This window comes from Helicoverpa zea, chromosome 27, assembly GCF_022581195.2.
Source record: "Helicoverpa zea isolate HzStark_Cry1AcR chromosome 27, ilHelZeax1.1, whole genome shotgun sequence".
NCBI classification, from domain to species: Eukaryota; Metazoa; Arthropoda; class Insecta; order Lepidoptera; family Noctuidae; genus Helicoverpa; species Helicoverpa zea.
Window position 1 is genome coordinate 1,175,848 of NC_061478.1, and position 13,081 is coordinate 1,188,928.

The 13,081-nt window shown below is 39.3% G+C and overlaps 1 protein-coding gene across 1 annotated transcript; it reads right to left on the minus strand.

Annotated features, from left to right (window-relative positions):
• Positions 1-445: 445 nt before the first annotated feature.
• LOC124643370 lies at positions 446-12,817 on the minus strand. Its single transcript, XM_047182342.1, has 14 exons — positions 12,718-12,817; positions 10,322-10,442; positions 9,736-9,831; positions 9,040-9,174; positions 7,902-8,055; positions 7,139-7,212; positions 6,635-6,779; positions 5,864-5,992; positions 4,940-5,011; positions 4,021-4,110; positions 3,351-3,571; positions 2,611-2,694; positions 1,925-2,072; positions 446-826 (listed from the first exon to the last, which is right to left on the minus strand). The coding sequence occupies exons 1-14, from the start codon at positions 12,794-12,796 to the stop codon at positions 569-571; spliced, it is 1,806 nt and encodes a 601-aa protein (XP_047038298.1). The 5' UTR covers positions 12,797-12,817; the 3' UTR covers positions 446-568.
• Positions 12,818-13,081: the final 264 nt, after the last annotated feature.

Here is a 13,081-nt window from a genome sequence, read left to right on the forward strand (position 1 = left end):
GTATATAATAATTGTATTTATTTTGTACCTTTTACTCCCATTATAATCTAAAACTCTTTTAGACAAAAACATATTTTTCCTGGGGGTTAGTTGTTTATAAAACCTACTCGCAATAATTCCACATTTTTACATTCACCGATTTATAGTTCAATTTACCAAATTCTGCGAGAAAAAAATAATATTTAGAAGTGATTAATTATTGTCTACAGTTAAATATCCCATTTAAATTATTCAATTACATTTTCATTTTTAATAAATACATAAAACATGAACACGTTAAGAGTAAGCTAAACAATTATTTTTAAGAGTATTAAGCACTTACGATGTTTGTACAAGACGAATAAAAAACCTAATTGTTGAATTTTACACAATAAGTACATTAATATTCCGAAAATTACTTTCTTAAACGATACAATATCTCAAAAAATCTATTCTCAATTTTTTACAATAATCTGACATAAAATTCTTCATTCAATTATCTTTCAATGTCAAAATTGAATGAACTAAAAATAAAACCATTCAATCAAAAATACTGAGCCATTTACCAAGCTACAACCAACGCCATCTATTAGACAGCTAACGCACTACTATCTTCTAAAGACACCACATTTTTCTCAATTTCCCCAGAACTTAATTTATTAAAACGCTTCCTCTTCTCATCTTTATGATGTTTTTTATGCGAATGAGATTTGTTTTTACGTTTCTTGTGTCCATGTTTCTTCTTTTTCTTGCTATCAACATCGTCGGAATTCTCTGACACGACGGCGATATGTACCGGCGCTTTGCGTCTGTTTTCTACCGGTGCCATATAGGTCGGTGGCGGCTCCTAGCAAGTAAATGGGCTTTATCGTATGTTAAGCTAGTAGTTCTATGGTTTTTTGTTGGTTTGACTGCAATTATGCATATGCAATTTTAGGGTGCGTCTACACGGTGCAAGTAGCTTGCACATGCGCAGGTTACATGCATTTTAAAAACGTACGGGTCCGACTCGAGCATGTACCAAATCAAAATACACACCCGCGTGCTCTTGTCATTTGTCACTTGCGCATGTTAACTTGCTCCAGCTACATGCACCGTGCAGACAAACCCTTAGATATTTTGGTTTTAAATAGGTATTTTAAGAAACTTTTGGTATTAACAACATATTCGGTGGTTATAAATCTATTCACAGCATAACTCAAATGCAATTGAATTAGGAGTAAAAAAATAACCAACCCCTGGGTAGCCTCTCGACTGTTATGGAATACAACTTGGTACGTATATTAAAGAAACAAGTACCGATTAAGCTAAGTACCGGTGTAGAGACACTTCTATTTAAAGTACTCAAGTTTACCAAAATAAAATATCATTTGTTTTAGTACGATACATCCGAAATAACTTGGGTAACTTCAAGTTAATTATCTAAATTAAGCCGCTAAGTTATTTCGGATGCATGAATAGTATTTGCATCTGCATATTTGCGAATTATAAGCTAAGAGTACCCGCACACTACAGACTAAATAGTCGGCCAACAGTTGGCACACTGGCTAGAGAAAAATATTTTTTAAGAAAATCGTGAATTCGATCATAACTTTTTAAGTCGGTCTGGTTCTGGACTACCTGGGGCTCCTTATCATATCAAAACCCAATCTCTCAAAGACTGATCTTGATTGATTGGCGATTAAAATTTTCGAAAATATGGGATAAGGCCAGGAGGTTGATGATGATGATGATGATGATGGGCGGGTTCCATAGAACGTGTAAGGGGGGAAGCTAGTAACGTTCCTCGTCCCCCTCACCCCGTATGTTGTCGCGCTACTTTCTTATGAGATGTTGCGTTATGACATTTCCGCTAGTCATTTTGTTCTCCATGCCCGAAAAAACTATCAGCCGACTAAAAGTTTGAAATGTGCGGGACCTCTAAATACTAAAAAGTTATAATTACCTTTGGTAAGTTGTTTCGCCTCAAGACACTGTTGCTAGCGTCACTGAAATATCCGTTCAAATTAGTGTCTCCGATAAATAGCGGTGGTTCAGTTGTAAAATCAGAACTATGCAGGTATTTGCTACCTTGTTTTGAACCCATCGAAAACCTTAAAAGAAATTGTCTTTGGTGTACAGTCAACTTCAGGTCAGTGGTAACAGTTTTATAGAAAATCGTACTTATTTACTATTGAGTTAAAGTGCATGACAGTTACCACTGATGTGCAGTCTACTGTACAAGGGAAATATTGGCCTAAGCGGCCATGTTGTTGTGATGTTGTGTTCGTTTTAAAGTCAGATACCCGGATAGTCGGATTCTTGCGGCCAGCACTAGAATAGCAAATCAAATTATTTTTAAATTTTAAAATGCGGTGTAAGAAAATTTAAACACATTATATATTGGTAAGTAAAAGGTCTGTAAGTTATTCAAAACTAGCTTTTCAGTCAACGATTTCAACAGCGCTCCGTAGTCTCTTTTACATACCCTGATAAAATGTAGAGTCTGTCTATGAGTGGCCTATCTAACCTTAAATCCTGCGTTTATCGTTTAAGCAAGCAAACAAACTCTTCAGCTAAAGTATATATGTATTAGAATATATATTAAGTTGATAAAGAAAAGTTTGAAGATGTTACAGATTAATTATAAACCTTTTATAAGAGTCAGCTTCTAAGCTCGGGCGTTTACCCTCCTTGTGGTGTTTATTATGGGGTCCTTCTTGCTCGGCAGACATTCTGAAAACACAATATTATTTACAAAATAATATGACCTATAGGAGCTCGTCCTAAGTAACAGCCACAAGCAATGCTTAGCACTGATATTATGAGGTAGGTACCCTCGTATTCAATCGCGCTATGAGAGTGATGGAATAGCGAGTGCACCTGTGTCTGCACAAATGCTTGTGCACTATAATATGTCCTGCGCAGTTGGCTGATCTCTTTATATGAGAATAGCCGCCGTGGCCGAAATCGGAAAGGAAGACATCATCGTCATTTCGAAGACACGTTAAATCGGTGGGTCTCAGCTGTCATTTTGAAAATTTATTATCACTAAATAGTTGGCATGGCAGATGCATTGCATATTTCCCTTGGAAAGTATGGTAAGCATAGACCTATTTTACCTAAGAATCAAAATTGAACTTTATCAGGTTTATCTAGAAAACCTTCTAATATTACCAACGTGAAAGTTTGTATGTCTGCATGGAGTATATAGATGTTTGTTCCCCTTTCTCGCAAAAACTGCCAGATCCAATAAAACTTGGCAGCAACAGCATATAATTACGTGAGAATACTATATAGGCTACTTTTCATCCGTTTACGGGCAGTAGCTCCATCTAGAACCGTCTGAAATCGCCAATCGAAAGCTATTCCTCAATCAGGAAACTCCTCACCTCTTTTCTCCGCTACCACCTTCCAACCCCGGTTTGACCTGATGCACTTTATCACTCATCTTCTGCACCACGTGCTCAATATCTCTCATCCTGGTCCCAATAGCGTCTACTAGAGCTTGAAGGTTGTTCGGCTTCTCGTCTTTAGGCACCAGGTTGTTAATTCCTGGTGCCTTTGGCTGGGGTACTTCTTGAGGGTATTCGGGTTGTTGGTAACTGGGTTCCTGAAAAATGTTCCGGTACATATTAACGCTATCACGCCTTGGAGAGATTCAGGATTTCAATTGAAAGATTTTCGACGTTATTTATTTATTCACGAGATTATGTCAATCTAAGATAAGGCTATATACCTTATTGTCTTTGATAGCTTCGTGGCTAAGTAATAGTCGCAGGGGTAGATAGATCGAAGGTTAAACAACACTTAGCGAAGACAGTCTCTAGATTAATGATGACCAATGATGACCCTCTCTGTTGAAACCAGTCCCTCCGTGTTTTGAAAACGTCGTTATGTTGTGGGGTCATTCACCTTCATGGCTCATCATAATGATTCACATTCATGGCTGTCATTCACCTAGCTTACCTACCTGCTTCCAAATAAACTAGAAACTGATAGCCAATCCCAAAGTTTCGGTAATGCCGTCTTTTAGTAAAATATTAGTTAAATATCACTTACTGATACTTTATTTTCCATCTCCAAACCCTCGTGCTGATCATTCCATTGATTCTGAGGTATTTCAGTCCAAGCTACTTGGTGATGCGCGTTCTGAAATAAAGGTTTAAGGTTTAATTACATAAATCTTCTTATCGAGTGAGCTGCAGTTTAATCACCTGACAAGGTCTGGAGTTATCTTAAAACCACCTGATGCATCTCGAGAGAACTGCAAGTTTAATTACCTAACAAGGCCTGGTGTCAGGGTTTTCTCAAATCCACTTGACGGCAATTTTACTAATGGTGTATTTCCTTTCATTCGAAGAAGTAAATGCCTCGTGCGGGAAGCAGTTGTGAGGAATAGATAGTAGCCTATAACTTGAGGTTTATACGGATATCCGTTCCTTTTCCACGAAAAATCGAACGTGTGGATTTTGAAGAAAGTTGGCAGTATTATAGCTTATACATCATAATGATACCATCATCATTTACAAAGCTTTTTCTCAACTATGTTTGGGTCGGCTTCCAGTCTAACTGTATGGATGCAGCTGAGTACCAGTGTGCCATAAGGAGCGACTTCCTATCTGACCTCCTCAACCCAGTTACCCGGGCAAACCGATGCACTTAATATTATGATGATACATAGAGTCCTGTCTATTTATATGCAAGATGTGTACCTAATCATAATAATTATTATTTTTATATGAGAAGGACAGACTTAAGTGTTGCTGGGGAGTTTGTTGCGCCACATCTACTTCCCAGTAATAACACAGGAAGTGGTGAAGGGTGACTTGAGCATTTTTTCTCACTTACTCCTGACGTTCGAAAAGTTCTGTTTTTCAGCCTACTTTGAATAAATTATTTTTGCTTCAGCCTACTTTGAATAAATGATTTGGTAGTTCTCTCGGATGCGACCAGAAAAATAGAAGAATAATATACATACATGAGACTTGGGTGGCTTCTGGGTGGCTGCAAAGGTACTGCTGAACAGTTTCTCCTCAGAGGCTTCTTGAGGCTGCAAACATTTCCAAGATATCAGAAACCTGGAGCTAAGAAACTAGAGGAAGGCAGAGAAAGGTCCTGGACCATTCTACCTACCTCTGGAACGACTTGGCATGAGAATAGTAATAACTTACGTACCTAAAAATAAAAGAAATAAACCATTGTATTTTGGAAATACCTACCTGCCTAGCCTTTCATATAAGGGGGTCACTTTTGGGGCACATTGCTTGGCAAACGGTAAGAATAAAGAGTAGAGCCTTTGAAGGAATATCAGACTTTTACTGACTAAAATCCCCCTTTGTCCCTCTGGAGTCTACTATTCTGCCTGAGAATCGAACTCAGGGCTATATTTTAAATAGCAATTTAATAGTAAGCAGAGCAACCTTTGTATTTCGCTGCTGAATTGGTCTCGGGTTTAAGTATCGAAACCTGTCTTATCACGGAATGTCCTACTTCATAAATGTTTTATTTCATTATCGGGTCAATCATACAGACAGACAGACAGACAGACAGACAGGAGAGTCATCAAACCGCAGCGTGGCCCTCCAAGGCCAAAGCCTACCGGGGCTGCGGGATTGTTCGCGTGAGTTACCGCGGCCCTGATACATACAGGGCTTTAGAACGAACATGGTGGGTTTTAGTCCGTAAGAGTTTGACACTCCCTCACGCTGCTAACCCATAGCGGGCCATTGATGATTTCCCATAAAAAAGGTCAACCATACTTGTGATTGTAAACGTGCATGCAGATTGTCTTTGTTAGCATAAGCTAGCTCACGCTCATTAGTTACTAAGTAGCCGGTAAGGCTCACGTATGATATACAACATCTTTCTAAGCTACAAAATTCTCTAGCATATAAGCACATACCGTGGCCTCCTCTGCATCCAATGCTTCAAGGCTCGATTCAGGAGTTCCAAGGTACTTGGAGGTCTTCACTGGATGCTTTAGTTGAAGTATTGAGGCCTCGGGCGCCACTTTTGGTTTTTTGAAGTGGGACTGTGATGGTAGAAAATAAAAAGGGGGTCGTTTAGATTCTGGAGAGATTTTTTGGGATGTGCGTCTAGCTACTGGTGTTTTTGAATTTTATTGCTATGATTTTGAGGTGTATTTTAATTAGCAAGAATTGTTAATGGAATGTAAAGGTATAGCATAGTACATAGCATAGCACCTGTTAGTTTCCATGCAGTGTTAATGTGCGAAAGTCAGGCTTGATGACATATCCAATGGAAACTAAACTCGTGTATTGAACTGATCCTGGTGTAAGCGAATAATATTGTGATAAATTGGAATTGCAAACAATTTAATGTACCTGCTTTCTTTTACTAGCTCTCTACTGTAAAACCCCGCAACTAAATCGGTCCACCCATTTAGTTAAGAGGCACATATCGTACATGCACATAGCGGTCAAACTTATAGCACCCCCTTTTCCAGAGTTAAACAGACCAGTCTACCAAGGGGTTTTAGCTTTCCCGGGTTGAGGTTGAGGAGGTCAGATAGGCATTCGCTCCTTGTGGCACACAGGTACTCAGCTGCATGTAGTTAGACTGGAAGCCGACCCCAACTCAGTTGGGAAAGGGTTCGGGAGATGAGATGATGGAAAATCATCTATTGGCTTTAATTTGAGATAAAAATACTTACTTTTTCAGTAGCCGTTTCTTCCATTTCAGGCGTTTCAGGTTTTTTATCATCTTTCTCCTCTTCGAAGAAATTAGGCGATGGCATGGAGGGCGAAGTCTTTCTCGCTCGCTTGTGTCTAGAGTTTTCACTTTTTATGTGAGAACGCCTGCAATACTCGAAACGAGAGATGGTAGTCTACATGTGTCTTTGGTACACTGTTTAAAACTTACATTTAAGGCAGTGTTAAAAACAAACTGACTGTCAGCCGCCGAATGTCAGCGTCTTTGCATATTACGCATAGCGTATCCTCGGTTTGATGTGAACGAAAAAGAGAATATGTATGGAAATAGGTACAATAAACTGCGGAACGTTCGCTCACTTTTGGCGGCTGACAGTCTGCTTGGTTTGAGCACAGCCTAAGTCATAGACTCCACCAAAGCGAAGCGGACTGTTTGCGGAAGCAGAGCGAGGCTCGTTCGTTCGTTAGGCTTAACGATTATTTAAAAATAATAAATTAAAATTCACCTAGTGCCACCTTCATATTTCTTGTGTGATGATGAAGATGGCTCCTTAACTTCGTTATTAGTAGATAGAGCGATCTGCAATCAAACACTTGAATTAATTGTGTTTTTTACAAGAAAAACGTGTCATTAGGACCATATTTTAAATTCTTAGGTTAAAAAATCTATGCTGTATTTTCGAAGCTAAAAAATATCATACACTGCGCTCACCAACACGCATGAACAGCGTCGTGAGTATGGGTAAATTTCCCTAACTTGGGGGAGGCAGCAGTAAAGCAGTGAACGTATATAGACGTACCTAAGTATATTGTTTTTTTTAAGAATCTAATTAATGGTCTATTTTTTTAAGATTGCCTCGTTGGTATAGTGGTTGCAAGCGCGACTGCTGAGCACGAGGTCTCGAGTTTGATTTCCGAGTCAGGCCGAAATCGCTTCGTGCCCTTAATCTGGAAGTTGGTGATAGATACACCTATGCTCTCCGGTGGTGTCGGATTGTCGTCCCATCGCGCTGTGAGAGTGAAGAAATAGTGAGTACACCTGTGTTAGCGCAAATGATTGTGCACTATAGGTAATATGTCCTGTGCAGCTGGCTGATCTCCTTATACGAGAACGGCCGCCGTAGCCGAAATCGGCCTTGGACGCTATAATTTTTTTTAAGTCATAGGATTTCTACAAGAATATTCGGGCGGTGGTTCCTAACCCTACTTCGCAATGACTTATTTCACCGCCCCATCGCAGGGGTTGTCAAGCTCCCACTGTAAGATTACCACAATATCAGGGGGCGGTTGAGCGGCCCGCGGCACGATTTCATTGCAGTCAGGGTCAGAAACTGGCTTCTTGCCTGAACGTAGCACCTTTTCGTGGCCGCCTGCATCCGAGTCTGATTCGGATAGCTCGTACACTGGTCCTTGGTCTTGTGTCCTGTGAAATTCAGCTTTATTAGTAAATATCCGTTTTGCCGCAGTTTCACCGACGTCCATGGGAACTACTGCCCTACAGGGATAAAATATAGTCAGTTTTACTCGAGAAGAGTATAGCTTTCCAACAGTGAAAGAAATTTTAAAATCACTCCAGTAGTTTTTGAGTGCATTCATTACAAACAAAAAACAAAAATATAAAATAACCATTTGAACTTTCCTGAGTATTGGAATAAGAACCTCCCTCGACGAATGGGCTTTTTTTTAGTTATTTTTAGTATATTCAGAAGTTCCTGATATTATTACATTCGAACAAATAATTTTTCACATTTATTTAAGTATCTGTGTATGTAAGTAAGTCTATATTTCAATGTAGGTAAATCAAATCGAAATAAAAAGAAATAGGGTCAATATTTCTGGTTTACGCTACTCATCATCAGCCTATCGCAGTCCACTGGTGGACATAGGCCTCTCCAAGTGCACGCCTCTGAGATCGATTTTCAGCTTCTCGCATCCAGCTCCTGCCACGCTACTAGATGGCAGGATCTCTGTCTAATCTCACACCATGGATTAGCCTACACGCCGCTTCTCTTTAGTGGAAGAACAGATTTATTATAAGTACTAAGATTCATTTCGATAAACTTTTTGGAAACTGTAGACATATAAGGCTGAATAGAGCACTTAATTATTGAACTACTGAAAATTGTATTTATTATTTAATTTTAGCTAATTGGAGCGTAAAACCAATAAAATAGAAATGCCCATTTGGCACATTATTGAGTTTCTCTGTTCATTTCATTAAAAGGATAGGTTAATGATAAATAAAAATTCAAACTTTATGAAAAAACAACCATTTTTATTTACCATTTAAAACCATCCAAACACATATTCATTACATTTATTTATTTACACATACATTTGTACTTAAACAGACTTTTTTCTCAAAAACTCCTTAGCTTCCTTAGGTTCCTGTTTGAATTGGACTTACTTGGGTAGGAATGTGGAGTCAGCTGGAGGTGGTTTCTTCATCTTGTACATGTGACTCCACGGGGCCGCTGGTAGCACCTCCCAGGGTTGACCCAGGACTCTCGTCCAGACTTCACCTCGAACTACCACTAGACATCTGCAGAAAAAAAAAGTGTATTTCAAACTGTCATATTTCGAAAGGCACGTTAAATTGTGGATACCGGCCATTTCTTTGTACATCTTTGGCAGTCTTGGCTCCACGTTAGTTCCGAGAATCCCCGTGAATATGCGTGAATGTTAATGTGGATTGTTTTCGCGGGGATACTCGCGTATTCAAGTCTGCACCCAAATAATTGGGAACAACTTGTGCCGCAAATTCTCGGCAAGAATTTGTGCGAGAATTCTTAGTACTATGGAGTCGGCATTGCGGAGGAAGGAAAACAGGTAGTCAGATGTTAAATACCTAGTGACAACCAGTCTATTAGGGTTATCACAGGTTACCAAAACAGTTACTATGTAACTATGTATAACTACGTATCCCGTTAGCCAAGTAAATGGGTTGAGGAGGTCAAACAGGCAGCCGCTCCTTTTAAAACACGGGTACTAATTCTGCGTCGAAGGCGAGGCCACCCCAATATACCTAGTTAGGAAAAGGCTAGGCAGATGTTGATTTGATTGTTTCAAAAGCACACAAAAACAGCTTTCATAAGTTTCTTACCTTAACCGAGTGCAGCAAAACGGGAACTGCATATTGGTATCTTCGACAACTTCTTCACACTCGATGGCAGACTCGGGAGCTTCTACTCGCTTGCATCTGGATAAAATTAAATAGGAAGTAAGTATTAATAACTGGTAGTATGTTATTCAATGTTCGGGCGATTAAATGAAAAAGGGGTGGCCATTCACCAACATTAAAGTTAAATGACAGTATATTAGGAGTTTTTCTAGAAATATGAAATTTCCGATTGCCATACCTACTCTTGATTTTGACAGTAAAATAATAGAAAAAATATGCTTGGTTAAAAAATTCTAGGGCCTAATACTAGGTGGTAAATCATCACATGACCCCTCCTGTGGGTGCTGTGACACCTCTATTCCTTCTGTAACCCTTTATAGCTTAAACCATCTCTGACAAAAATCCCGCATCATGCAGTAATTAATATACCATCCACCGAGAAACGTGCCAATCCGCTCAAAAATCCGACCAGAACCGCTATGTCAAACTAGCATACCTAATTGAAACCCCAGTCTATCTGTCTTTTTTGATACCGTTCCTAAACTGAATATCTTAGTACAAAACTTACCCAACAGTATATATAGCGAGGTTCCTCCCTCCGGGCTGACATCTGTGCCTGGTGCAGGAGTAAGCATCAGCCCACTCTGTGTACGCTGCATGTTTCCTCATAGTCCTCGGGTCGGTGCAGTCTGTGGACAAAGAAGACATTATTAGTACCTAACTACTGATAGAAATACTAGGAGAGAATGCCCATGAAAATAGTGACATATGTAGTTTTAGTTTGTGCCCAAAAGACTCCGAAACTACTTGACCGATTTAAAAAATTCTCTTATTATAAGAAAGCTACACTGTCCTAGATTAACATCGGCTATAATTTACCTCGGTGTGGGAAGAAGTTAACTCGGGCCGCAGGTGAAACCAAACCATTCGCTAACTTTGCTTCCCTAATGTTGGCTAGACGCGTCACATTTGTGCGGCATTGTTCTGTTCATAGATTTTAACTATCGTGAAGTCACTAGTATTAGCTAACTTCGGATATGTAAAGCTAACTCTGCTAGAACCGGAACCTACATTAGGTTGTACGAAAATTGCTAAGAATACTGTAGTCATAGTACTAGAATTAAACCGTCTGTCATAGAACATCCTTGGCAGTCGTTACGGGTAGTCAGAAGCCAGTAAGTCTGACACCAGTCTAACCAAGGGGTATTGGGTTGCCCGGGTAACTGGGTTGAGGAGGTCAGGCAGGGCAGTCGCTCCTTGTAAAGCACTAGTACTCAGCTACATCCGGTTAGACTGGAAGCCGACCCCAACATAGTTTGGGAAAAAGGCTCAGAGGATGATGAGTACTAGAATTAAAGGAGTAATTTTTTGTATGTTAGTTTGTTTGTTTGTACCCTAAATACTGCGAAACTACATAACCGATTTCAAAATTCTTTCATAAAAAGCTACAGTTTTCAGTAACATAGGCTACATTTTATCCCGGTTCGGGCAGTAGTTCCCACGAGACGCGAATGTAACCGCGGGAAAACGGCTACGGCAATAATAAAATTGAGATAAAAGCAGTGTAAAATGATATATAAAAAAACTGAGATGAAAATCATTTGGTGTGAAAACTGTAAGCCAAAACACGTGCAAAGAGCAATTGTTTGAAAACATACAGCCTCTATCGAACTACACGTCAAAACAATGAACTTGATTCTGATATTTAACGGTAACTGGCTTCAATAGAAGGTAAAAAGGGCCTGCTTTACGACATCTTTTTAGAAAAAAATTGTAACCCGTGTTTTAGAGGATACGGTAAATAGTATTCCTGGGTATCATATTTTGTAGGTACACCTTAATCAAGAGAGGAGGTCAGATAAGCAGTCACATGTAAAACGCAAAGCAGGAATGTATGTATGTTCAAGTGTATGGGAGCACGGAAGAAACCTTTTTTGGTTTGTTTGTACCCTAAAGGCTCCGAAACTACTGCGCCGATTTCAAAATTATTTCACTGTTGGAAAGCTACACTTTTCCCGAATAACACAGGCTATTTTTCAGCCCGATACGGGCAGTAGTTTCCAAGGGAAGCAGGTGAAAGGCTAGTGAATAATAAATGGATATATCTACACTCTGAAGTGTGGTTTGATGTGGCGTGTTTCCCCTTGTGTTTTCCATGACCAGAGCCGCTGTCTGCAAACAATTGAGACAACCATGTCATTTTCTATTCAATTCTCCTTAAAAACATCCCCAAATTAAAACCAGATTGCACCATTTAACTATAACGATAACTAAACCATAACCAGCCGTATACTTGCCGCCCATTGGTCAAATCTTCGATTTGACAACTGAAAATGGTTCGGTTATCATTATAATTAAATGGTGCCACTCTATGTTAGTAAAATACATCAAAATACCTAACTGCAGACTATTTCAAATATTAGATAAACCCTTACCTATCTAGAAGGATGTCATCGCTTCGAGAAAAGGTTAGTACTGCCCTAGTGTTTTGCTCGTCTAGTCTAATCTGCCAAGTCTGCCTGTCTTGTTTAGATCTGGCTAGCCTTTTCCCAATTACCTTAGGTACAGTTTAAAGCCTAGCCTATCGCCTTCCAGTCCTGCTAGATCCAGCTGAGTACCGTGTGCTACATGGAGTGACTGCCTATCTGACCTGAACCCAGTTAGGAACTGTCTACCCGGGATATAATAGAAAGCAACATTTTTTTCCGCGATATTTAAATTCTGGCTTGTATTAAAAATTAACTAAATTATCTGAAAACTTACGAATATTACCTTTCTATCGTAAAAGTACATATTTTATATCTCATTAATGTATCTAATAGGTACTATGTTAAAATGATAGCGCAATTAAATTGTGCAATTCCCTACTGGTGCTAACGACATTTTAGTACCTAATCGAAGCATTTTTATGCTGGGTTTGTAATTTAAATTAAATAAACAGTAAATAAATAAAACATATCTTACATTGATCCTTATAGTTCTCCTTGTCAATCGCAGGCCCGGCAGAAACCAAGGCAATTAGGGCCAATATTAATAAAATCATGTTAAAAAGTTACCGCGCATTGGCTGCGGTAAATGCGATGTTTTCAAATGATCAACACCTCGTTACTGGTCAACCTTCGTATCAAGTACAGTTGAGAAGACATTGCAAACAAGAAAAAAATAGTTTTTTTTTACGGCTTTGGTAGTTTGAAAATGTGTTTTTTGTAAGTGGATTGTAGGTTTGCGGGTTATTTTATTAGGGAACGTGTGAAATTTGTGACAGTGTCCTAAATTAATCTAAGATGTAGGTATATGCGTGGGTCTGTGGGCGGTGAGTTCGGGTGGC